Source organism: Talpa occidentalis, unplaced genomic scaffold (genome assembly GCF_014898055.3).
Source record: "Talpa occidentalis isolate TD23 unplaced genomic scaffold, MPIMG_talOcc4v2.1 talOcc4.8, whole genome shotgun sequence".
Lineage (NCBI taxonomy): Eukaryota > Metazoa > Chordata > Mammalia > Eulipotyphla > Talpidae > Talpa > Talpa occidentalis.
In genome coordinates, this window is record NW_023605194.1 from 108,721,715 (window position 1) to 108,748,700 (window position 26,986).

At 43.8% G+C, this 26,986-nt stretch overlaps 1 protein-coding gene across 7 annotated transcripts in view; it reads right to left on the minus strand.

Moving 5' to 3' along the window:
- Nucleotides 1-26,986, minus strand: part of ARHGAP10 (Rho GTPase activating protein 10) — a 253,278-nt gene that overhangs the window by 125,485 nt on the left and 100,807 nt on the right. For all 7 annotated transcript variants that reach the window (XM_054690276.1, XM_054690272.1, XM_054690274.1 and 4 more), the window contains 6 exons: nucleotides 22,900-22,971; nucleotides 15,172-15,273; nucleotides 12,922-13,032; nucleotides 11,002-11,106; nucleotides 5,586-5,715; nucleotides 1,098-1,204 (listed from right to left, as the gene is read on the minus strand). In XM_054690276.1, coding sequence (XP_054546251.1) covers nucleotides 1,098-1,204; nucleotides 5,586-5,715; nucleotides 11,002-11,106; nucleotides 12,922-13,032; nucleotides 15,172-15,273; nucleotides 22,900-22,971 — 627 coding nt within the window. The remainder of the gene's footprint in view (nucleotides 1-1,097; nucleotides 1,205-5,585; nucleotides 5,716-11,001; nucleotides 11,107-12,921; nucleotides 13,033-15,171; nucleotides 15,274-22,899; nucleotides 22,972-26,986) is intronic.

Sequence of the window (26,986 nt, forward strand, 5' to 3'; positions counted from 1 at the left end):
AAATCTTTAAAAAAAAAAAAAAAAACTCAAGCCCACATGAATCTACTAGAAACACACTAGGGGCTTACACCAGCAGCTAAGGCCATCAAAATGCTAGAACCACTCAATCTACGTGGCTTCCCTATATCCCAATTTTTTTTTAATGTGGTACAATTTTACCTGATTTAACCACCCTCACTAAGAGCCTCATTAAAAAGAGGCTCACCCTCTTTAAAAAGTACCCTCACCTCATTAAAAAGAGGTGGCAGACGCGAGAGAGAAGCGACACAGGATTACAGGGACTCTGGAAAGAACTGTGAGAAATCCGAGCACACAGTTCTAGAACATTCTAATGGTTTTTAGAGTAGATCTTCAAACAATATTACACCTTCGGACACACAAATGTCTGAATATCAGTCATACTTTTTAATGTATTTTTTATTATCTGATGACTATAACAAAAAGGCCTCACTAAGCAGGTATGCCTTAGGATTTGAGTTATCTCTGATATGGATGAGAGACTAAAACCTTAAGCTTCATGCCAACCCCATCAGCCCCCAAGGGTTACATCCTCAATTCCTCTTCTTCTCATGGCCCAAATTCTCCATATTTGTTTCATTATAACCAAAAATAAAGAAAATGTATTTTTATTACAAGCTGCTTTAAATATGCTTCAGGAAAATGCAAAATATATGTAAATAGAAGTGATGTGTTATTTCTGTATTCACATATGCCAAATGATGGCCTTCCACACAGTCAGCAATGAACTAACCTTCTTCCTTAAATTCCGTTACCAGTGATGTTCAATACTGGTCAGAACAGATTTTACTCTAGACTATGGCTTATTCTTATTCAGACCCCTGAATCACAAAAAATTGCTGTAGGTGTAACTTTCTTCTAAGAACAGAGACATGGAGAAAAATGAGACCAGAAAAACTCATGCACACAAGTCAAAAAACACAAAAACTTTTTTCCCTATTTAGAAACACAGAAAGTGCAAACTGTAATCCTAGAAACAAAATTAAATGTATTGATGACTGACAAAGGCAAATAACAGTAAAACCTCCCCTCCACAACACCTCTCACGGAGCATGCAGAGTATACAATCACATACTTACAAGCTTCCCCCCAGATCTGTGCTCAAATGGGATTATGTTGAACTTCTTAGCTGCTTTCCGGTACATGCAGTAGTGTTTGACCCAGCTGGAACCGAATGGAGCAGGCCCTTCAACAAAAAAGACAATTTTTCCCCCTCAGAAATAAGCAGATATATGGTGTTCCAAACACGTTACTAAAGAGGAAAAAAACAGCAGTCACTGATATAGCTGCATGAACTATTTTTGCTTTCTTGGGTATTGACCTAAAGTGAATTTCAGCTGGGACTACATCAAATTAAAGAGCTTCTGCACAGCAAAAGACAAAGTCACCAAAACAAGGGACCCCACCGATTGGGAGAAAAATTTTGCACAAAACACTGATCATAAAGGACTGATCACAAATATCTACAAAAAGCTGATGAGACTCAACAAAAAAAAAAGTAAATAATCCAGTCAAAAAATGGGCAGAAGAGCTAAAAAGAAACTTCTCCAAAGAGGAAATACAAATGGCCAACAGGCACCTGAAAAATGTTCAACATCACTTGTTATTAGGGAAATGCAAATCAAAACTACCATGAGATACCATCTTACACTAGTGAGAATGGCACATATTAAAAAAACTAACAACAACAAATGTTGGCGAGGTTGTGGAGAAAAAGGAACTCTCCTGCGCTGCTGATGGGAGTGCAAACTGGTCCAACCACTATGGAGAGCTGTGTGGAGATTCCTCAACCTGCTAAAGATGGAGCTTCCATATGATCCAGCAAGTCCATTCCTAGGTATTTACCCAGAGGGTACAGAATCATTAATTCAAAAGGGTACCTGCACCCTTGTGTTTATAGCAGTACTATTTACAATAGGTAAGGTACAGAAACAACCCAAATGCCCCCAAATAGATGACTGGATCAAGAAGATGTGGTACATATACACAATGGAATATTACTCAGCAATCAAAAAAAAAAAACTCATGCAATTTGCAGCAACATGGATAGAGCTGGAAGGGATCATGCTCAGCGAAATAAGCCAGAAAGAAAAAGAAAAACACCGGATGGTCTCATTCATAGCAGGAATTTAGGAAAACTAAATAAAGGACCAGGAAAAAACCTAATTCTAATAAAGTAAAAATCACAGTCAGCAAGCAACTATAAACCAGAGACACACTACAGGGGGGTGAGGAAGGGGCAGGATCAAAACAAGGGGGGTGGGGACTATAAGCAAGATGAAAATGCATACATTGTGCAAAAATGAAAAACAATGTAAAAAAATATATAAAATAAAATTAAAAATATATAAAAAGTAAAATAACTCATAGGATAAATTTTTATTATACAAACATCTACAAGAACTTTGGTGATGGATGCAGTGTTCAAGATTGTTGGTTCTAGCACACAAGGAAAAGGGGGTGACAAAGAGAGAGCATAGAGAGGTAATTTGAGAAAAGATTCTGACACTTTCACAACCCAGAAGCCATTTAAAGACATATTTTTCAAATAGTTTCGTAAGTCGTGCCATCAAACCTGAAAACTTACAGTAAGCTTTGGTTTGTTTGTATCTAAATATTAAGAACTCAGGAGGGTTTCAAGAATTTCAATCAGCACATGTGATGGTCCTGGATTCAATTCTGGCCTCTCAAAATGACAGAAATGTGGAACCACGGTTCTGAGGCATAGAGCCTCAAATCCCACTGGTGTTCTCTCCCACTCCAGCACCTTGGAGAGCAGCTGCCGCTAGGCCCCATGGAAGGCAAGGCTTTGGCAATGAAGGGTAAGGGGGATGGGTGAGCTGCCCACATGTGCCCAGGACATTCCCAGACCATGTTTCACCTCTCGCTAAGTCAGTATTCCCACGTCAGAGCGCCTCAGAGACAGTGGGGCATGCCAGCATGTTCTAGCATTTCAGGTGCCAGGTGACGCACAAGCACAAGACTGGAGCCCAAGAGAGGGTGAGCACTGTCTCTTTTACCAAGACATTTTTAAAACGCAACTTATATCTTATTCACCATTATTTCATATCCTTACCAAAAAAAAAATATATATATATATATACTTTTCTATCTAGAAGTCAAGAAGGACAAACTCAGGAGGGGTGAAAAAAGGCCTCATTTGAAAGAAATACATTTAGTTTTAGGAAAAGCTCCTACCATTATCTTGGGGCTAGAGCTGGGGAGAAAATGAAAGGGGTTGCCAGGCCAAAATAACCTCATCTTGTACCATCATTATTAATCCAAAGACCCGAATTTAGGAGCTACTGGCATGAGGAGCACCAAGGGCTAGCATTGGTACTATAGTCCATGGGTCACAAAATTATCACTCAGATATCATATTCAATACTATGAAGAATGGGGGGAAAAACTCAAGGGGAGGCTGACCTTGTCTTTTTAATCTAAAGAACATTAAGCTTAGATCTAGACCCAACGCCTAAGAAATGACAAAGCCAAACCTCAGATTATAGAGTCTCCAGGCCGAGGATCAAGATGATCCCACTAAGTGGCTGTGTACTCCTGATCCCACCTGACCCTACTCAGCTGGCTCATTTTTTTCATAGGTTTTGGGTTTTTTTTAAAGATTTATTTATTTATTTATACAAGCACTGGGTACAGTCAGAAACGCGGGAGGGTGAGAGAATTCGCCAGAGCGGGGAACAGAACAGGCAGACTGACGAAACACACTGCTGAGGGGAGCAGCGGGCGCGGCAGGAGAGGTCTGTGCGCCATATGGGACCCTTGCCGGCGGCCGGGAATCGAACCGGTGCTACAGAGGCTACGGGCACCTCCACAACCCAGCGTTCAACCGCTGCGCCACCAGGGAGGCCTGGTGGTTTGTTTGTTTTTTTTTTAAGATTTATTTATGCATACAAGAACCGGGGTGCAGACCAGATGTGCAGGAGGGTGAGAGGATTCACCAGAGACAGAGGGGAACAAATCAAGCAGACTGACTGAAATACACTGCTGAGAAGAGCAGCAGGTGGAGTCAGGAGAGGTCTGCTGCACCATGTGGGTATCTCACCGGCGGACTGGGATGGAACCCACACTGCAGAGGCTGCTGACAGCTTCACAGCACTGCGCTCAACCTCCTGCGCCACCAGGGGAGGCCCTCATAGGTGGTTTTTAAGGCTCTGAGTAAAGAGGCTTTGAACTTGACTAAGTTCCGCAGCAAGAGAAAGCACAGCATGGGCTCCAACCTCAGAATGGCAGCGTTCAGGAGCTGTGTGATCTGGGGAGCACTGCTCACCTTTTCTCATATGTAATGGGGGTAAAAAGAGTACTTTGCACTGCAGGTGTTTTGTGGTTAAACAAGACTAGCTGTACAGTGAGCACAACAGTTGTTTACAATGAGTGAAGAATTGTACCACTATTGTTTTCACTATTTTTTCCATCGATTTCCAGCCCGATTCAGGTAACAGTTAAGATTCTAAAAATCAGATTTTTCAGGGATCTTTCACTTAGGCAGGTAATGCAGCAATTCGATCCTTCTCATGTCTCCACCCTGTATTTTCATTTCATTCTTTCACCTTCAATAGATGAACAGATTAAGAAGATGAAGCATCGGGATGATCCGCGGGTCCTCCTGGCCACAGAACTGTTCTCTGTGAGAAGTGAGGGCTCCACCAGCCCGAGCAGGGCAGTGAGGAAGGGCAGAGCAGCCTCCATTTTCTGAACTCCCACTGCAGCACAGGGCAGGACCACGCAGGGGTGTCCTGAGTGGGCTCTCTGTCCCTAACATGGGAAGTTCAAAACCCTGTGACTGTCACACTTTACAAATGAAATGAACACTCTCAAGCATCCTGGCTACCATCAAGGTGGGGAAGAGAACAGTAAATCCAGAAGCCTTTTCACCTTCTCTTCCTTCTTGCTAACCAGCATCTGGGTTTCACAGTTGAAGTAGTAACACATTTTCAGAGCTTGACTATACAACGAAGAACAAGTTGTCACCGTTTCAAAGAGTTTGGGGGTGTCTCCCATTTCAAAATGAGGACCCCCTATGCCCTGCACATTCATGGAGACAGCAATGACCCCCCAAAATTCCATGTGGTGAGTCCAGGTGCCATCTAGGAAGATTTTTCACAGCCATCTCCAATTGCCATAATTTTAGTAAAAACAAGTGATCCCAGATAGGTGTGGCCAGAAGTGGCAAGAAGGAGAGACTTGCATAGGCTGGAGAAGGGGGGCTGAGACAAGCAGGAGCATTTGTGTATATTTATGAATGTGAGTGTGTGAGAAGGATGGGGTGAGGGCAGAGGAAAGAGGACACCCCGTCACAAGAAAGTGTTAGCAAAGCGAGGTACAGGATCGGGGTGTGGCTGGAAAGCAGGGCTCTCGCAGAACTGCTACCTCACAGTCCCTGCTTCGCAAGCAGTGAAGTGTTTTCCCATAAATGTAAAATACACCTTCTGGACAGGAGGGGGCACAGAAAGGAGCATAATTACTCCAATCACCACGTCGCTGTAATTGCAGTAAGAGTTTTAAGATAATTTTCTGGCACCCATTTGTCCCCGTGTGAGGGCGCTTACTTTTTTCCTGGACGTACAGGTAGCCTTCCGCTGTGAACTGACCAGGCCTTTTATGGTCCTTTGGGTTCTGTCTGATCTTGTTCATGAGTTCTTCCACTTCTGACCTTGTTCCTTCAAAACGATTCCGCGTCTGAAAAGGAGCAAAAAAATTTTAACCAGAGTTGTACCTTGTCGTGTGAGTTTGTTCACATGCATTTTTCAGTCTCAAGATAACTACAACTAAACGTGTTGTATTTTTCTACAGAGTTTTCAAAATATATCCATCTCTGCTGAGATTATTCAAAGAAAAGAATCAGAGGCAAAGGGACTAATAAAGGACTATATACCAAGGGAACTAGAGGCTATTTCAATTATGAAACTCTCCAACACCAACAATCATTCTATTATTCAAAACAGGCTACACATCCATTGCTCTCCAGTGTCAGCGCCACCTCTAGTTCACTAAGCTTCAGAGAAGGGTGAATAAGGAGGTCTCTCTGCCACGGCGGGTACAGAGCTAACTGCCCACACAGCCACTGGCCATCAAGCCCCAGTGAAACAACTGGCTACAAAAGCCACTTGTAAGAGTGCGCCCTCCACTGGAAGACTGAAGAAACTTCACCATCACAGGCCTGGTACTGTGGCACTTGGTGCAATTAGACAGACCCAGGCCTCTGAACTTCTGATTCACAAACTTTCCTTTCAGCCTCTGGTGACAGAAACTGCTCAGGAACAGATCTGTGCTTCTAGATCGCAGCTACTGGTGCTTGGAAGGAGGCAAGTGAGGCCTGTCTGGTTGGCCTTTTTGAAGGCACCAACCTGTGTGTCATCCACGGCAAACATGCAACCGTTATGCCAGAAGACATCCAGGTAGCTCATTGCAAGCATGGAGGACAGGCTGAAGAAGCCACTGTGATGGGAAACATTTTGTTTTCAAAAAAAAAAAAAAAATTTTTTTCCCTCTCTCTTTTCCTATTATTGCAGTTCTAAACATTAGATATTTCCCTCCATGGGATCAAAAGGTGCCTGAGTGTATGACTACAAGCAGAAAAGCAGGGAACAGAAATCACATGCTGGCGGTCTTTCCATTTTCATGTGTGTGCGAATCTTTAACATAAACGCAGGGACACAAAGCATGAGTGCAAGTCCGAGTGTTTCGGTGAACAAGTTTCAGCAGTTCATCTTGATAACAATCCAACAAACCTGTAAATTTTTTCTGCACCATGTCAGTATTTGGAATTTTTTAAACAGGTGAATTTTTGCTACTGACAGCAAAAATAAAAAATCCCTACCACCACGTCCTGCGGTGTTACTAAATCTTAGATTTAAAAAAACATGTGGGGCCTCCCTGGTGGCGCAGGGAATTAAGCACCGCACTATGAAGCCATCCACAGCCTCTGCGGCATGAGTTCGATCCCCAGCCAGCCAGGGAGAAACCCACATGGCACAGCAGACCTCTCCTGTCTCGCCCGCTGCTCCCCTCAGCAGTGTATTTCAGTCAGTTTGCCTGTTCGGCTCCCCACTCTGTCTCTGGTGGATCCTCTCACCCCCCACATCTCTGTCCTGTGCCACAGCTCTTGCATGCATAAAAATAAATAAATCCTTAAAAAAAAAAAAAAAGCAGGTGACTGCATAGCTGTTTTACAGCTGTTTAGATGTCTTCCCTTGTGCAACGATGATAATAATAATGAGTTGATAATGAGCTGGCTCACTATTATTGTTATTTAGGCACTAAGTTTAAGGATTTAGACCCCCAAAAAATTAGCTCCTTTGCAAACGCGTAAAGGAGTGTCATTTCTTCCAGGCCACGGCCATCGCCCTTGAAAACGAGGACTCTTTCCCGCAGCAGAGGGGCAAGGAGAGAGAGGCACTCACTACAAATAATGTCTGATATCTGAAAAGACAAATCACATTTCTGAAACCCCGGAGACGCGGGTGCCGATATCGCCGGGGAACGGCTGCCAGGGAAACGCTGCGCCGGGCGAGGTGACAAAATTACCCGGCGGCTGTGCTGAGTCAGCGCCCACTCCTGGCCCTCCTGCTCCTCCACACTCAACAGTGATTGCATTAATACTGAAGAACTGCTGACGTGAAACTGCGGAGCGGGGCCGAGATGAAAAATGATCACTGAAATATCTACCTGTGAACGAGGTTACCAAGGGTCCAATAAGCACAAGTAGAAAGGCCGGGGTTTTCAGGGAGATGAGATAAATGTAGATGATAAAGGAGAAAACATCTGCAGAGCCTTACACACCAGCTGAGAGGTTTTCAAAACTCTGTCTCTCTCCCAGGGGAACACACGGCTGCCCCAGAGGGCCTCACCTGCCACAGCCAGACCCCTCACCTGCTCTCTCGCCGGTGTCAAGGGCGCGTCGGGCTCTTCTTAACCCTCATCTTATTCTCCGCCCTTGTCACCTTATTCCCTGCAACCCTCATGTCTTTACCTGTGTGAAATAATCACACACATATGTACCCACACGTATGCCAGATGCAGGAGCACACGCCCTTTTGATGCCCCCAGTCCGCCAGTCCCAGTCCTCTCACTACTGACGCTGATGCCCACGTTGTCCTGGATGTGGCCTCAGGGCTCTGTGTAAGTGGTACCCATGCCTTTGGCCCCCTAATTCCCTGAGTAACCCCAAACACTAGCCCAGAAAGGTATCCTGGGTCCATCTTGCCTTTCCTAGTCTAGTAGAATCTGCTGTTTCCCCGTGTCATTCCCTATGTGCCCCCCCCCTCAGGGAGGTGGTACAGTAAGAAATGGAGTGTGTCAGGTGCCAGGTGCACAGGTGACCAAGTCTAGAGATAGAATCAAGATAAAATTTGGCTGCCACCCAACCCCCGGCACAGCTACCTTCAGCTCTGCACAATCGTTGCCAACCTTTACCCCAGTTCATCATTTCATTGATCTTTTCTCACAACACAGTAACAAGATACCTGCACAGGTTCTGACATTCTTGACCATTCTTAGTATCTTCTTAGGAGTCTTTGTGAATCCCAAGATTTCTTACATCATAGACCCTTCCTTATAGTGTGTCTTTTTTTTTTTTTAAGATTTATTTATTTATTTATTTATTTTATTTATTTATTTGTACAAGCACTGGGTACAGCAGAAGCACGGGAGGGTGAGAGAATTCACCAGAGCCAAAGCGGGGAGCGGAGCAGGCAGAAGGACCGAAGTACACTGCTGAGGGGCGCAGTGGGCGGCAGGAGAGGTCTGCACTCCATGCAGGACCCTCCTCCGGTGGCCGGGGAGCAGCTGGGGATCGAACCAGCGCTGCAGAGGCTGCGGGCAGCTTCGCAACCCAGCGCTCAACCGCTGCGCCACCGGGGAGGCCCTTATAGTGTGTCTTAACCCACGTTCCTTTGCACACAAAGATACGAAAGTTAAAATTCATTTTTTAGGATATCTTTCATTTTGATGCAATGTATATTCTTCTGGTAAACCGATTTTCTAGAAGCCATCTTGCTAATTTTTGCCTTCTATTTCCTTTCTCTTTGCAAAAGCTGAAGAGTGAGCAGCCACTTTTTACCATTGTAAAATACTACAAAGTTGACCACAATTTTCTATAGCAGAGAGCACAGCTAGCTGACTTTAAGATTTGGTTTTAACATTTGGGTATGTTTCCTTAAACTCAGAATTAAGTATATATGGCATAAAAAAATGGCAACTGGGGGGTCTCCGCTGGTAGCGCAGCAGTTGAGCGCTGGGCTGCGAGGCTGCCCGCAGCCTCTGCAGCACCGATTGTTTCCCCGGCTGCTGGCGAGGGTCCCACAAAAAAAAAAAATGGCAACTGGGTTTCTTCCTAGCAACATGTGGTTTTATGCAGTCAGCAGGTTCCCTTTCATATACTAAAGCTGACATCACTGGCAAGGAGACCAGCAACCAAGACAGGCGTCAAGGAGGCCGCCCTGCCAGACAGCAGGTGACAGAGGAGCACAGGTCCCTGTGCCTCCTTTATACACAGGCACCTGTCCCAAAACTAGCTCCGTGGACTTCTGACAAGGACTGAAATGTGACCATGCATACCCCAAAGCCTTTTCCAGAAGAACGCTTTCCAATCAAGTGACACGTTGAGAAGGAAAACTCACCACCTCATAATCAAAATCACACAGAGGTGCCGGCTGATAACCAGGTCCATCTCGGTCCCTTTACCCAAGGACCACTAGTCCGGAAAGGGATAAAGGATCACAGCAACTGTGGACAGCAACGAGCAGCGCATGTGCACAAAACACGAGGAGGGAACGCCAGTGAACCAGGAGCCCATGTGTGGAGAAAAGCCAAAGGAGACAGACAGGCAAGATGAAGATCACTATGTTTAAAATATCTTAAATCTAGGGCCTCCCTGGTGGCGCAAGGGGTTAAGACGCAAACTATGAAGCTATCCGCTTCTCTGCAGGACGAGGTAGATCCCCCGGCCAGCCAGGGAGCAACCCACATGGGGCAGCAGACCTCTCCTGACTCGCCCGCTGCCAGTGTACTTTGGTCAATCTGCCCGTTCTGTTCCCTGCTCTGTCTCTAGTGAATCATCTCACCCACCACACCTCTGGCCTGTGCCCCAGCTCTTGTATCCATAAATAAATATTTTTTAAAAGTCTTAAATCTACAGTGAAGTGCTCTTCCGTCTGCTTCCGACAGAGAGGACTTAGAAATGGGATAACAAACTAATAGCTTACATCTGTGTGTATAAAAGAGCAAAAAATGAGCAAATCCTAAGTGCTCAGGGGGGCAAGAGGGGAGTTGTAACTATGAGGTGATGGACATTAAGGTGATCATTTTGCAATCTTTGTGTATCAAGTCACTACTCTGGACCCCTTAAACTTAACAATGTGGTATTCAATTATGGATCAGTAAAAGTAGAAAAATAAGCAAAACAGTGCAATCTTGATTATCCATAATGGGGCCTCCCTGGTGGCAGGCAGTTGAGCACAGCGCTGTGAAGCTGTCCACAGCCTCTGCAGTGCTGGTTCAATCCCGGCAGGCCAGGGAGATATCCACATAGCGTGGCAGACCTCTCCTGGCTCGCCCGCTGCTCCCCTCAGCAGTGTACTTCATCTGTCTGCCTGTTCTGTTCCCTGCTCTGTCTCTGTGAATCCTTTCACCCTCCCGCACACTGGCATGCACCCCAGCTCTTGTATAAATAAATAAACCTTAAAAAAAAAATCCATAGTGACTTTTTTAAAACAAAGGCATGGAAAATAAACTGCAAAAAATAAAATGATTTTTTGAAAAAGAGCCACCAGGTGGCAGAATTTCCCGAGTTTCACCTATGGGGAGAGACGCCTGTTACAAGAACTGACCAGAAGGTGGCACCATCGGCTCAGTTTCTAGGCACTGCCAGATGCCGCTTGGCCTGCGCTTAAGGCTTTTCACAGACCCAATCAATAACCCACATCTCAGCTGTCTTCCCAAACCAGAAAGCTCTCCTCTGCTTACGTTCTGAATGTTGATCTGCAGTTCCATTTTGTAGTGATTGAAGTCTTTGGCAAGTTCATGGCCCTGATGGTAGAAAGTAAACATTCCCTGAAAAAATGACAGCATCTAAGACAAAGGAGAAAACGCAACATTAGCACAGGTGAAAAATATTAGGAGGGGAAATAGTAATAAAAGCAGCCACGTATTTTCCTCATTTCAGGGCAAGCCTTCGAAAGTGAAATAATGAAAAGGAAGTCACCAGAATTAAACACAAATGCCTATTACTTACTAACTGCTCTTTATTTTAAAAGTGAAAGATTTTGATAGTTTTCCTTAAATGCCAGGACAGCTTTTATAAGAGAAATGGAATTCTTTGTAGCCCATTTGCCCTTTGTGGTGAAGAGAATTTCTATACTCGTTTATAATTGAGACTTTCCCACCGTGGACCAATCAACACAGAATGTCGGGAAAGTAAAAATCACAGATTAAAAAAGCTAAAGGCATCTTCTGATGGCCGCCTGCACAAGTGTGTCTTCCCTGTTGACAAGGGCATTTGGCGAGGGGGGCAGAGGTATCGGCAGGCCTGTAATTAATCCCTGATTTTCCTGCCACCACCAGCCCGCCCATCTCTTGATTAGTGGGCAGCGGCTTCTATACCGCCTGGAAGTAAACCCAGAGATGTGGTCTGCAGGGCAAGGTAAGGAAGCCCTGGGGCCCTATCTTATCCCGGCCACACAGCCCCGTAGTGAGGAGCAGGGACACTTGTCAAAGGGCCGTCCAGGGTCAATCCCAACTTCAGCCACCTTACGAGACCTCGGGCCAATGACAGAGTTTCTCCCCTTCTGTGTCCTCATGTGCTGCGTGGGAGAATGAAACCCCCCAGGATGAGTGGGCGGGGAACAAAGTGTGAGGACAGCAGGTGCCGACATCAGAGATGTGGCGAGGACTGAGCAGGTAAATGCTCCAAAAGAGCCAGTCAGGATTTCAATTTTCAATAAAAAGAAAACTTTAAAGAGAGTCAATGTTATCCTCTAGTTGTTTGATTCAGGTTAATTCTATGACTCCAACTGCAACAGACTTTGGTGAACACTAATTTTTAATCAGGCCATTAACTGACGGTTTTGTTTCTCAAAATCATCCCACAGCGGGCGAAGTGCGCGCACAGGAGACTAGTTCAATGAAGCACGTGCTTTAAAGCTCACATTCCAAAAAGTGTCTTAAAAAATGAAGATGAATCTGGAGATGCAGGAGTTCCCCACTTCTGTTATTTTAGCCAAAACAATATAAAAATACCTTTTACACTTTGATTCAGAAATAGAATCATAGATTTACATTAACATATAAAAACTGAAGTTATTAAAATAAATGTAAACACAAACAAAAATATTGAGTTTCTAAAATCACTATACAGAAATGCCAGAGCAATTCACCAACCAGCTTCAACTGTTCCACACGAGGTGGTTCATGTGCGTTGCTACAAGCATCGTGCATTAGAAATAATGTAATACCGATGGCTGCTGAAGTACTAAGATTTAAGTATCTTCAGAAAAACACTTAAGAGTCTCCCACATACCCTACCACTCTCACATTCCAATATAATTGCTTTCACAGGGAATTTGTTTGCAAGGTAGAGCTACAAGCAGGGTGGCAGAAACTGCACCTGAGTGCACTGTCCTCAAGACAGGGCAGCAAAAGGGAGAACAGCAGTTTCTGTTGCTCCACAAATGGATGGAGACCCACTGACAGAGGTGACCCCTAACCTCTGGCTGGCTGTGTCCCCCGACCTCTGGCTGACCGTGTCCACCCTGTACAATGGATGGCGTGTTGCTTCATGCATCAGCTGTCACCCTGAGGTCTCCAGCCACCTTAAATTGGATCTGGAAAGACATTTCTATTATATCACATAAATCTAAAAGCACAACCACCTGCTGTCATACTTACAGGTTCCACAAACTCAAACTTCTTCCTCTCTTGGATTTCCTGAAGCTTACACACATACTCAAGAGACAGTTCATAGAAGTGCTTCCGGTTCTGCTCCACTTGGATATCTGCCTATTAAAGATAATTGAGCTTGGTCAAGACTACAGTCCACAGGCTTTTCCCAGAAGAGGTCCCAGAGAATCTTTAATTAGAAAGGAAATGGGAGAGGCTCCTCAGAGAACCACAGGGAAGGAATTCTCATCCTAAACACTCCTCGTCCAAGGCTTCCTGTAATCATTTTCCTTATGTAGCTAATTTACTTTTTAAAGAACTGAGCTAGATATCTCTCCAACTCCATCATACTAATGACAGTGAGCACATGCAAAGATGCTCTACATCACTGATCGTTAGGGAAATGCAAATCCAAACCGGAAGGTACCACCTCAAGTCCATGAGAATGGTTACTACCCAAAAAGACAAAAAAATGAAAAACCAGAAAACAACAAATGCCAGCGAGGATGTAGAGAAAATGGAACTCTTGTGCACTATTGGTGGGAACACGAAATGATGCGCAGGGGTGGGGGGCGGCGTGAACTGAGGTGCAGGGTGACTGGCACTAAGGCGGCAGGTGAGGTATGCATGCAGACACTCGGCTGAAGAGGTGTGACTGGTCCTCCTGTACATGGCTATAAACCAAGTTAGCTCAATAGAATTAAAATTAAAAAAAGGTTCTGCCTGAGTATGACCTTTAGAATGAGATACCTAATTAGAGTGAAGAAGACATGGAAATGTGCTCAGATATGGAAACCCCCTCAGGGTGCCAGGAAACAGAGTAAGGACAGTGGTAGGAGAACCGCTGTCAAAAGGAGATCCACAAAAGCAACAGCTGTCACTTCAAAACTAACCAAGGGTAAGGGGTGGGGAAGCCTCTGTAACAAGCGCGTGGCGTTCCACATGATGTGCCATGAGGAGAGGACGGTGGCCTTCCTAGCTACAGTATTGTGGTCAGGATTAAGTGAGATAAAAGCTTCTTTCTTCCATATGATCTTTCAAATGTCATCCAAATGTCAGTCAAAGGCATCAGACAATAAAAAATGAGACACACAGAAAATGTCAGAATGACCTTAGGCTCAAAAGCCAAAAGCTGCCATTTAAAGGCAGGTTTAGGGCCTTCCTGGTGGTGCAACGGGTTAAGATGCAACCTATGAAGCTGTTTGCAGCCTCTGCAGCATCAGTTGAATCCCAGGCCAGGGAGCAACCCACATGGCGCAGCAGACCTCTCCTGACTTACCCACTGCTCCCCTCAGCAGTGTACTTTGGTCAATCTGCCTGTTCTGTTCCCCACTCTGTCTCTGGTGAATCCTCTCACCCCAACCCCCATACATACACACCCCTCAGGGCCTGTGCCCCAGCTCTTGTATGCATAAATAAACAAATTTTTAAAAATAAATAAATAGATAAATAAATAAATGCAGGCTTACAGTCCAATTTTGCTGGCACCATTTTGGCACCTCAGCAAGTACACATAACAGTGGCACCTTAACCCCAGATTTCTTACATGTTTAAAACTAAACACGTAAGAAAAAGAAAATCACGCTTTTGTGGGATGAGTCAAAATCAAACAGCTGCAAACAACGTTCGTTGTAATGGAAGCATATGTTCTCCACTGTGAACCGGTAAGTTTCCAGTCAAGTGAGTGAGAAAAAACAAGTGGCAGGGAATTTAGGAGACAGAAAGAGAAAATGAGAGAGAAGATATAAATTCCTTTCTCCTTACATACAGCTCCTCCAAAGCAAATGAGTCTATTAACACAAGTAAAACATGTTCTTTCCAATGGAGCTGAACTTCCAGAATCTGTAGCGTTAAATAAGATTAATGCTGCCTTCACATAAAAGCAAAATGGTATATAAGCCTATTAAATTCAATTAATTTCTTCAAGAAACCTTGAAAGCCAATTAATGAATCTATTCATGAAAATAATATATCTGTTCTTCAGTAATGATGGTTAAAATAATTGTTCCTGTGAAAATATACTCAGAACCAAAAATTTCAGTACCATGAATTCCTATTGAATTAATCACTGTAAGATGTATTATTTCCTGTCTTATTTGACAAGAGCTCTTTTTTCTTAACTCATGATGTTACCTGTTGATTTTTTTTTAATCTCTAATAATTCCAGATGAAAAGTTTTCAAAAGGAAAGCACATACATAAAAAAAGTCTCTGTATTGTTTATTAAACTTCACAATTAAAGGAAAAATAAAAACAATACCTCTTGCAAATGTGAGTCTTTCTTTTTTGCTGATAAAGTCAAATGTTTATCAATGAGGCTATAGTTCTTTTCTGTTTCTTTGTCAAACTTCTTTTTTTCTTCCTGCAAATTAGAAAAACACAGACAACTATGATTAAATGGGAAAAAAATGTATTCACATAGTTAATCCACTGGGAAGCTCAAAATATGAAAAACAGCTGAAAATAAAAGAAAGTACCAATGAAGTTATCTGAAATGTCTCTCTGCACCTACCAATGTCTCCTATCAAATGTCTCCTGCCTATCAATCATCCTGAGGGGAGCAGGATTGAAGAGCCATTTTTCTTCAAGGGGCTTTTCCCCAAGCCTGTTAGTTTTCTTCATTCTGTATAAGTTTTTGGGGGAAAAAAAACATTTACCAAGGCAGATTCCTAGTTCTCTTACTGAAAAGAGCAGGGATTTTTTTTTTTATATTTGTTCATTCTTAGATCTCTTTAACATAAAATTCTGTGATTCTACAATTCACCTATTATGGGAAAACAGTTACACTTATCTTGAAACACCAGCATTTTACTTTATGCCCTTAGGTTTCAGTGGCAGCTATTTAAAAATGTTTAAAGCACTAATATATGGTTAATCTCCTTCCTGTTCATCATTATGCTCTTCACCAACTATTTTAAGAACAGAAAATAAACTAAGACAAACATATGACTGTGACTTCAAACTGTTTTAAAAAGTTGATGCACTCCTGAAACTTACATGTCATACTGCAATGTTACTTGGATTAAAAAAACAGAGAAGTTAAAAGTTGCCCTTCCAGACTGCATGCTGGATGAGGCGTTGGAGACTCCAGTTCTAGTCCTGCCACGTGGCCAGCACACTCCACACAACTGCTACAAAGCAAGGTCCTACAGTAAAAAACATTCCTGGTCTTCATCGATTACTTACCAGGAACACTGAAAATATTTTCACTCATTGGATTTCATCTGAATCACAGGGCAGGACAAAGGAAGCAGTGAGGACAACATGGGCATCAGAACACCCAGCGTGCTCAGCAACAGTGGGGGATGTAAATGGCACGTGGGGTCAAATTGGGTATGAATGAAAGGGGTGACCTCAAGGTTTTGTGAAAAAAGAATTTCGCCAAGAAGCAACACTACACCCATCAGCGAGAGTGGAAATCCATCTGCTTGTGCTGGTGCATGGCAGCCAACCGCTGTGCTTTGTCTTCGAATCTTAGACTTAGATATAACTCTTCTTCCTGCATTTGCTCTCAGTAGTTGCCACCACAGAATCGTATTCTGTGTCCTTGTGTACAAATGCCTTTTTGTGCTGAAATAATAGGAATTCTAAAAGGACGATGTCCAATGAGCATTCAATAAAAATGGCGCGCTTTTTCTTCCATAACACACACACACACACACACACACGATAGGGATGGATACAGCTCTATGTATACATGTCTACATATGCTCTATGTATGCGCGTCTATGTCCATCTAGATAGGTACATGTAAATAAACAGATACATAAAATAGAGCAACGTGAGAGAAAAAGCTCTATTAAGGGCCAAATTTTTATAAAATAGTATTACAAACTCAAGCGAATCTGAGGCAGACAGTAATACAATTCATGAAGCAAACTGGAAGTAGAGCGCAGTGTAGGAGGGAGAGGACAGACAGCCTGAATCTAACTCAAGATGGGGGTGGCCATAAACCACTCCAGCAGATTTTTGCCACGTGGAAATACAGACCTGGTATCCAGGCCACACATGTCCACCAATTTTTTGGGAACAGCTGAAAAATCCAATTATTTTTAAATGATGGCAGCATTTTTTTTATGTAATATAAGCAAGTCAAACAAATTTATGTTTACAGATTAAATATGAGTCACAGGAAGTTAGTTTTTAACCTCTTATGAAACTCACACATGCAAAAAAAAAAATAGTAAGAAAGTGAAAGATAAAGTACTAAAGCTATGACTCAAAATAGCATTAAGTGGCCAAATAAAATGCACACTATACAAATGGTAATGGAAATTCATCAACCTAAAATAAAAACTTAAATAATTAGGTGTCAGGAATGCATTAGAAAATAGGTATTTATTTCATGAAAGGTGTTACCACAAGAAAAAGAAAAAACTGAGTCAAAAATAATAATAAAAATATTAAACACTGGTGCTGGTATAACTGGTTAACTATTTGGAAATAGAAGCACCATATCATGTATCAAAATTAACTCCAGATGAACTGAAAGGGTGCCAAGTAAAAAATGCAGCCATAAAAAAGAGAAAATTTTCATCCGATCTAAGAATAGAAAAGGGCCTTCTAAGCAAAAAGAAGAAAAAAAAAGAAATGAAGAGTCATAAGGAGTTCCGGATATCAAAAAACACAAAAGCTATATATGTGCACATACACAAAATAAGCTACAAGGCAAACAGCAAAGCAAGGAGGAACTGCAACTGATATCTAAGAAAAGCAAATGTTCTGAACACCAAAACCATTCTTTATTAAGCAACTTTTTGCTAAAATCACACGTTAATACTTCCATGAGAAAACAAAGACTTCAGAACAGCTTGAACATAACCGTGAGTCATCCATTTTCCTGGAGTACAAGAATTCTTCCTTGTTTTGAAAGAGGGGGTTGGCTTTTAAGATACCAAGTGACCTTTTTCTTAATTTTCAGTATTTTATAAATTTTCTAGAATGAGGAAATAAAAAAACTTGTTTTCAAATGTAAACATTAAATATCAAACTATAAAAATGATCCCTGAAAGTCTTATAAACACGAGCTTATTTTATAAACCCTCTGCCCTTTCTATTTCAATAAAGCAGGGGGGTAATCCCACATGTACAAGAAACAAGATTCAAGCCACAGCAGCACACAGGTAACCTGCGCTGTCTGTCTAAGCCAAATAAAATGTACACTGCACAAAATGGTAACGGACCCCAGCAGGGCCCAACCTCGCGCTCCCCCCTTCTACCATCACGCCAGTCAAGGGAAAGGCGCCCTCATCTTCAGTCTCTCCTGCACCAAGCATCACTCCTACCTGGCACTTCATTTGCCCTATCCAAACCCCAGTCCCCACTAGCCTTTTAGCTCCTTTGCCTCTCCAAAGAGATGGGAATTGGGCTTTTATCCCCGCAGAAAGGAGCACCTGCGTCTACACCCTGAAGGTGAGTCGAGGAGGAAGCCTTGGCTGCCGCAGTGCCGACCCTGGCAGACCGCCACCACCAGCTCTGGGACAGGTGGCTCCAGAGTCACCTACCCGCGTCCTCGGCATTACGCGGGCAGCATGGTCACCAGGCCAAGTGTGCTGGCAGCTCACCCACCTGCAGACAGTGGACGTGAACCTCAGCAATTCCTGCTCGGCCAGCTGACAGGGAGCAAGCCAGAAACAGAATCACAAAATAACTGCACCTTTGCACGCCAGGTCCGACGTCAGAGAGCTGGAATCCATGATGGGATTCACTGAATCCTTACGGGGACATTCTGGCACAGGTGCTGCTTGTCTCATCTTACAGCTCAGGAGCCTGAGACTTGGAGCTTTTAAATAACTTGCTCCAAATCCCATAGGCAGATAAAGGGCAGAAAAAGGATTCAAACCAGGAAGAATCAGGTCTTCCCAAAACACCATTCTGACCTGAGCTGGCAGCCCAGGGAATGTTCTGGGGCACCTATGCTGGCCCCAGGAGGGTATTTTTCACAGACTATTTTTCTTGCCTTTGAACTTGGCATCTCCTCCCCACAGAGCTGCCAACTTCCTGAAGGCCAGTCAGTGTCTTCACAGACTGATGTAGCCCAGGGCCTGCCACACTCTGTCCTACGATCGGCACAGGTGGGTGATTACTAACACCAGAGGACTCTAATCAAGTCGATACCTCGTCTTTGCTTTATCAACCATAACTTAATATGAGAATTTATTGAGAGAGAGAAGATTTTCACCCACCTCTAACAGAATCTTGGAGAGTCCATTTTCATTAAACATTTAGTCATAAGAATTATAAACTTAGAATTATAAAAGAAAGTTGGGGTAAGAGTTTGGTAGTACCTGAGGTGAGAAGTTATAATACATGACATGAACACTTTTTTCCACTTTCTGATTAAATTTTTTTGACCAAATGACAACTACTCTTGATAAAACAGCAGTTACATATCATCACTCTAGCTTAGGGGGTTCTGTTATCAAAATAACACTGTGGGCCTCTCTGGTGGCGCAAGGGGTTAAGCACTGCTCTATGAAGCAATCGGCAGCCTCCGCAGCATGAGTTCGATCCCCGCCTGGCCAGGGAGCAATCCACATGGCACAGCAGACCTCTCCTGTCTCGCCCACTGCTCAATCGGCCTGTTCTGTTCCCCACTGTCTCTGGTGAATCCTCTCACCCCCCACATCTCTGGTGTGTACCCCAGCTCTTGTATGCATAAATAAATAAATCTTTAAAAAAAAAAAAAAAACCAACACTGTCCTGTAACATTCCGCAGGTTCAGGTTGGCAGGTGGGCTGCAGGCAGCGTCACCGTCTGCCATCTGCATGCTGCTGCTTGAAGCCACATTTTCACTGATATTTGCTCAAGCATCTGAAAAAGCAACTTTAAATCCTCCACTGTGACTAAGTTCCAGTATTTCTCTGAGCTTTTACTCAACATATTTGGCTCCTATTTGCTCGGTACCTGTATTAATCTCCTGCAGCTGAGTCAACGTTTACCGAGCTATGGTCACAGAGTTGCGCGGACTTGGGAACACATGACAAGCTCCCAGGGAAGGGAAGCGCTTCCAGGGGTGAGAGCAGAGCTGGGCCTAGACAGGGCTCATGGCGACTCGCTCTGATGCGGCAGGCACACACCTGCGTCCTGCGATGGGAGGCTGGGACCTTTCAAACAGAGATCAGAAGCTGGGCAAGCAGCTAGGAAAATCAATAGTCCCTGCAGAGCAGAGGCGGAAGGCAAACCAAACAGACACAACTGAAGGAGAACATCTCCACACAGAAGCCAGAGGAAAGAATGCCAAGGGGGTGGGTTAAAAAAATCCAAGCTACACAAACCACCTACCAGCTCAGATTACGTTAAAACCACAAGTTACATGGTGTCACTGGGATTCTGGAAAGTGGAGAAATCAAGAGTAAATGAAACCAAAAGAGCTTCGGTTTAAATACGGCTAAGGGTGGGGCATGCTCAGCTGGGGAAAAGGCGAAAGAGAAGCTAAAATGTCCACACTGTGTCTGAAAAACTGCTGCTGTCGTCAACTTTTGAAGACCTTTTTTCCTAATCCCTACAAGAAAATGTGGCTATGCTGATTCAGAAAGGATATATAACCTAAGAAAATAGTTATTTTTATGCACCCCATATAAGTAGATTAACCAGAGGAACAAGAACTTGTGTCCACCAAACTGTGGTGAAATGCTGAGAAGCACAGATGGAGAGAAAGTACTCAAATACCAGATGACAAATATTTGCCTGAAAAATAATTTTCTCCAATTATTGGTTTAATAGGTTATTTATTAAGTTCCTTAGAGACTAAGGCAGGGTAGAGGATGGGAGACTGTAGAAAATGAAGAAAGGAAGCCTCGTCTTTTAAAGATTTAACAACCTAATGAAAGACAGAGATGTCTGTATATTACTTTATAGCCTAGCAAACCACCCCGATCTACTGTTTATTATAACAGACAAAACTGTGAGTTGAAAAATAAAAAAGGCTTCTTCCTGTGACCCACCACCACTGGCCTCCTCCAAGGTAACATCAACAGGTGAGACAGCCAACATAAATACTACCTGAGCAAGAATATCAGAGAGGGCCTTCCCGGTGGCGCAGCGGTTGAACGCTGGGTTGCGAAGCTGCCCGCAGCCTCTGCAGCACCAGTTCGATCCCCGGCTGCTCCCCGGCCACCGGAGGAGGGTCCCACATGGAGCACAGACCTCTCCTGCCGCCCGCTGCTCCCCTCAGCAGTGTACTTCGGTCCTTCTGCCTGCTCTGCTCCCCGCTCTGGCTCTGGTGAATTCTCTCACCCTCCCGACTGTACCCAGTGCTTGTATAAATAAATCTTTAAAAAAATAAAATAAAAAATAAAAATAAAAATAAATTTAAAAAAAAAAGAGTATCAGAGAAATCCTTCATAAGACTTGAAGCCAGAAGTACAAAGGTGAAGTGAAGAAATGGGTCGTCAGGATAGAATCTGGCCAAGGCACATACTAAAATTATGAAAATAATATTGACTTTTAATGTGGCAACTTATTTGCCAGTTACTTCACAGGATATACTCTGAACAGATACAGTATCAAAAGTTTGCAGGTATGGGGGGGCAGGGGAGAATCAGGATGAGAAATTTGTAAAAACCCAGTAGAAGAGATGATAAATAAGAAGAAAATACACTTAAGTCACCTGATTTTTCCCTTCCATGTTAAAAGTCTTTACCCACCATCATCCAATTTAAAATAAACAAGCAGACTTTGTTTTCTAGCAATGAAATGTTAAAAGAACCAAGATGTTCAAACTTTAATCAGCTTGAGGAGACAAGATCACAGCAAACAGAATCATAAAACCAGAAGAGGGCCAAGTCCCAAGTCCTCCATTTTATGGGCAAGGCACTAAAGACAAAGACATGCTCCAGGTCACGGATGTGAAACCAGAAATCCAACGTGGTGCTGCGAAGCCAGAGCTTCTTGCAGCTCAGCGAGCAATCCCGAGAAAGGGACTTGGAGTACATGGCACCCCATGTGGCATCCCCTCAAAGCACAGCCCTCCTAAAAACTGAAATATTATGCTGCAAAGAAATGTGTAATAAGCTAACAAGCTCCTTAAAGGAGAACGGATCCCCAAACTAGCAACTACCCCACTGGCTCCTTCACGGTCCACCTGGGTCCCTACAGCCTTCCAGGCCACAGTGGGTTTTTGCACAAGAGGATTTTAATAGTGTGTTTAGGAAAATAAAGAAAAAGACATCAAATCCCTAACCATGTGCAGAGAAAACCGCAAATCTAAATGCTCTTTCCTTTAAAACTGACACTATTCTCTTCCCTTTGGGCCAAGTCCCCACCACATGAAAGCTGCTTCTTTCCTTGAGAACATACACAAAATGCAGGAAAAGTGGGTGGAAATTATTTCTCTGGGACCATTTCAAAGCTCAGTTTGCAAACTTTGGAAAATGCTAAATATATCCCAGGCTCCCTGTGGCAGTGCTGACTACACTGTTCCCAGAAGTCCTGGCTGAATCCCAGATCCAGGAGTGCGGACTGGGGTTCTCTCCTCTGGGAATCCCCAGCTCCCGATACAATACTGGCATGTGACGAAAGCTCAGTATCTTTATCTCTCTGCAGGAAATGACAGCCCGATAATCTCATCCTCTCTTCCTCCTTTCAGTGGCATCATGAGGCAGCATCATTTCTAATCTTAAACCCTCGTACCTGCCCCACAAGCCCACAAAGCTGAGGCGTGCAGGGCAGGACCTGCACTCCCCGCAGAGATGAAGGGCTTGGACTCTGAGTCAACGTGTTGTTTGGTTAAGAAGACTGTTCAAACTCGATCTGGTTAGGAGCAGCCAAAGACCATTACTGGAGGGTTTACCACGCTGCCCAGGTGTTTGTGTTTTGTTTTCAATGGCACATCCCCCAAAGAGGAAAAAGCCCACTGAAAACATAAAACAACAGATGGTTCACTCTGGCATCTCCTTCGAGCTGCCAAATGGGAATCACGTGCACGCAGAAGCGGCAGAGGCGGCTGCACATTCTGTTTACAAGTGCACTCAAATGAGACACCAACCTTCACAGCTCCGAGTTGCTCTTTTCTGAATTTCTCCAAGGGTTTAATCAGGGTTTCGGTGACACTCAGTGCCTGGAGAATAAGAGTGATAACAAAAGAGCATGGTGTTAGGTTTCCAAAAAGGAAAAAATTAGTATTTTATTTCCCCCTTCCACCCCACCCAGGACTAAAACGAACCACAGATTTAACAGCTTTGTTTCCCTCTGCCAATGCAACCATTAAATCACTTGGAATTTATTAACACACTAGCTGTCCATAAATATTTTTAGGGATGAGGGTGTGAGGCAAAGCACCAGTGAAATGGGCCACACGGTCCCAACCCAGCTCCTGCAGGGAAGTAGCCAGAGCGGTCTGCAAACAAAGGGCGATCGGGGGCATGAACAGAACCTTCTGTTGGAGAGTTTTTTTCTTCCACCCCCTCCTCACAAATTTAAAAGTCAATTGCATTCCATGATGGATAATCAGACTACATTATGTGAAGGACGAGGCCTGCCAGAAGACTGTTCAAACTCGATCTGGTTAGGAAATACAGTACGTCTGCCCTTCCCGACTGAAAATTCCTCCGAGGGATCTGAGGTCTGTCCGCCAAGCTCACTGAGTCGCCGAGTGGCCACGCCGGCCAACAGTGCTTAAGGGTTGGTGGACATGATGGGCCATGCACACTCTAAGCACATGCCAAGCACACACCAAGTACCCCGTTCATTCTTCAGGGCTGCTCGGGGGTGGGGGCGGGGGTTGTTTCACAGCAGGATATACAACCAGCAGTGCAGAAAATGCTAAAAGAAAAAATGCGGGGGAGGGGGTCGTGACCTCAGGAGAAAGCCTTTACCACCCGTGTGCTGCTGCTCCATCCAAGGGTTTTCTCACCCTCCACTTCCAAGAGACAAGAAATGTCCAGAATGGGAAAGGAAACCTCAAAACACCTCACAATCACGTGCAGTCTGACTTTTTACAAAAAAGTCCCCAGAAATCCAAACTTAAAACTATAAAAATCAATGACTTGGACTAGAAAACGATTCTAAATGTAACCAAAGGTTCTTTTGCAGCGTTGATTCCATAAGGGCTTCTCCCACAGAGACGGTGACACAGGGGGTCCTGAACCAAGTGCTTACACCCAAAAACAGGTGCACAGAGTTTGAATTCACCACCCCTGGCCAGCAACGGGGTGGTCCTCACTCCCACCCGACAACCTGCTGCTTGGGTGTGTAATGGCTGAGGCAACAGCGATAAGAAGAAAGAATTAAGAGCAAATCAAGGAAAAAGGATCATCTTCAACATGTTGATTTTATCCTCTCTCGGGGTCGACCAGGTGACCGACAACGAGGACAAGCCAAAAAAGAGGAAGGACCAAGCAGGACAGTCCAGGAATCCCAACTCCCCAAAACTACATGCCGTCCCTGGTCCTTTTGGGAAAGCAGTTGCGAGAGGTTCTAGCACACATTCTAGAAGTGACACAAATTGACATACACGTCTCAGACTAATTTAAGCCACATCCGGTGGGAACCAGTGTCACTGCCCAAGCTCCCCTGTGTGGATCCAGGCTTCTTGGAGGTCCTGGATTAACCTACATGTAATACAGCTTCCGTGGAGGCCGGCAAATGCAAGGGAAGAGGGTCAAATAGAGACAATGAAAGAACCATTGCAGTCAGCGGGCAGAACACACCCACGGCAGGGCCACAGGCCCTTTGAGATGGGGAGCAATTTATGAAGATAGGCATCTGCCTTGACGGGAGGTTTTCTCTAGCAACCGGGGATGAGGGAGCAGTGGGGTGTGTCTCCCTGAGAGTATTTCCAAGAGATGCCAACACATCAGAGTAATAGGACAAGCAGGGGCAGCACTGGGGAGCCACCCAGAGGTGGCAGCCATCTGGGTAAGAGAATTTCTGAAGGGGGTAAGGCAGAGCTGAACCTCCAACAGGGCCCAGGAGTTCTCCAGGCAAAGGTCAAGAGTGACAGGAAGGGGCTCATGAGGAGAGGGGCAACAGCAGCCTCAGGACAGCACACTATGGAGAAGTCACTGGCACTAAAGCAGCTGAGAAGGCCGGCTGAAGAGATGGGATGAGTAGCACTCACCCTCAGGACGGGACCTAGGAAATGCTCGGTAAATGCTAGATAGAGACCCCGCTAACATGGATATAGGGAGGCCTTTTCTAATACGCACCCTAAAACTCCATACTCTGGGGAAAGCACTGCCCTTCAAAAAAGGACCAGGCCCCAAAGAATACACAAGAGCAACTGCAGTCACCCAGGTGGTTAGGGGAGTCGACCTGCAGAGGTCATAAAAAGGAGCAGCGGGTCCCAGATCCTCAAACTCAACTAACAATAGTTCAGTGATTGAATACACAAATTTAGAATTTGCTAATGAATAAAAATCTGCATATGAATGGACCTTCATAATTCACACCCAAATTTTCCAAGGGTAGACTATATTTGTCATTAAATCCAATGCAATATCCAGCTGACTTCCACAGACTGACACTAATATAGGAAAAATATAAGGGGGTTCTGCCTTAGCGTTTACAGGTCAATAAGCAATTTTCCAGAACAAGCAGTTGAGTTGTGGTAGATACGATTATATCCAATCTTTCATTTAAAAAATCTTTTAATTAAGAAATTTGAAACTTAAAATTCATTATCATTTTTCTTCTTCAAGAAAAGCCTGATGTTGCAACTTCTGAACTGAATCTTAGTCTTCTTAAGAACAAAATGATGAAGCTGATACTATCTGCTCCAGTAAGGCACTGTTGAATGAGCAACATGGATAGTTTTTCTTTTGGGGGGTCTCCATGTGATCTCAGTTCCTTTTATAATTCCACAGAAGTGTTACATAGTATTTGTTAGTAACAAGCATCACTGATGTTTGAATCATGCCAAACCATGATCTTCTTCCTCAGAGACAAATGATATCAAATCTAAGACTATCCCAAAAGCTAGAAAGGCAATTCTAGTGATAACAATTTCCCACTGTGAAATAGACAGCTGAAGTAATCATATTAAGTGTTCAAATGCTAGCACTTGAGAAATCAATCATTCAAAGCGATAGAAAGCATGTATAGAATGTGATTTTACAAAGACACTTGGAAGAATATAACACCACACTTCTTCCCATTAAATACTTGAGCCAGGCACAAAAAGGAGTTACAAAAAAAGCTTTTGCTAATGAGTCTTGGAAAGGGTTTTGGAGAGTCCTGCTTAGAAATAAAATGCACTACGTCAACATAAAACATGTTGGTTGATGTCACCTTAGAATCTATTTCTATAAAATGCTAGGTAGCAAGTTAGGCTTTGCAGTCACATTGCTTCTGTTACAACTACTCAATTCTGCCCCAGGACACAAGAGCAGTCACACACAGCAGAGGAAGAATGAATGTAGCTGAGTTCCAACAAAATCTTATTTACAAAACTGAGACACAGCTTCAGTCCCGGAGACCATACTGGGCATAAGATAGTCTTTTGCAGGGGAACAAAAGTTGGGAGGAAAGGTTGAATGCTACACAAAGAATCACAGATCAAGTAGCCCTTAAGCTGAAAAGAGAGATTTAAAGGCGGGTGGGACAACTTGTCTGAGACAAGCTTCCTGCCAGAGTTCAGTGCTGCAAGCAATTGCTCACGTGAAAAGGTACCTTAACACCACTCTTTGTGAATTTAATAGCAAGCTTTAACAGGGGATTTAGCCACCAGAATTTGAGTTATCTGAAAGCTGAGCATGAGCCAAAGAGGTCACAAAGCACCCCAACCAACACATACCCAGGTTACTTATACTGTCCCAATCCAAACAAGGTCATCATTCAACTGTGTTCCACAAGCCAGAACCTATCTCAATAGCATCATTACTACATTTTAAGAGCGGCGTTTTCCAAGTGGGGTAAAGAAGGAATGTGATCAGAATGCCATAACATGTTAGGTAAACTAGGCTTAAGGGGGGCGGGGGAGGGTGCTTAATAGAATCAGGAAGATATCTTTAAATTTAAAGATATCTTTACATATCTCATGTATTAGCCACATGGCCTTAAAAATGTATTTTTTCCCTATACAAGAAGGAAAAATTCACTTTGATTTGCTTAAAGAGGGCAAACCCAGGTCTAAT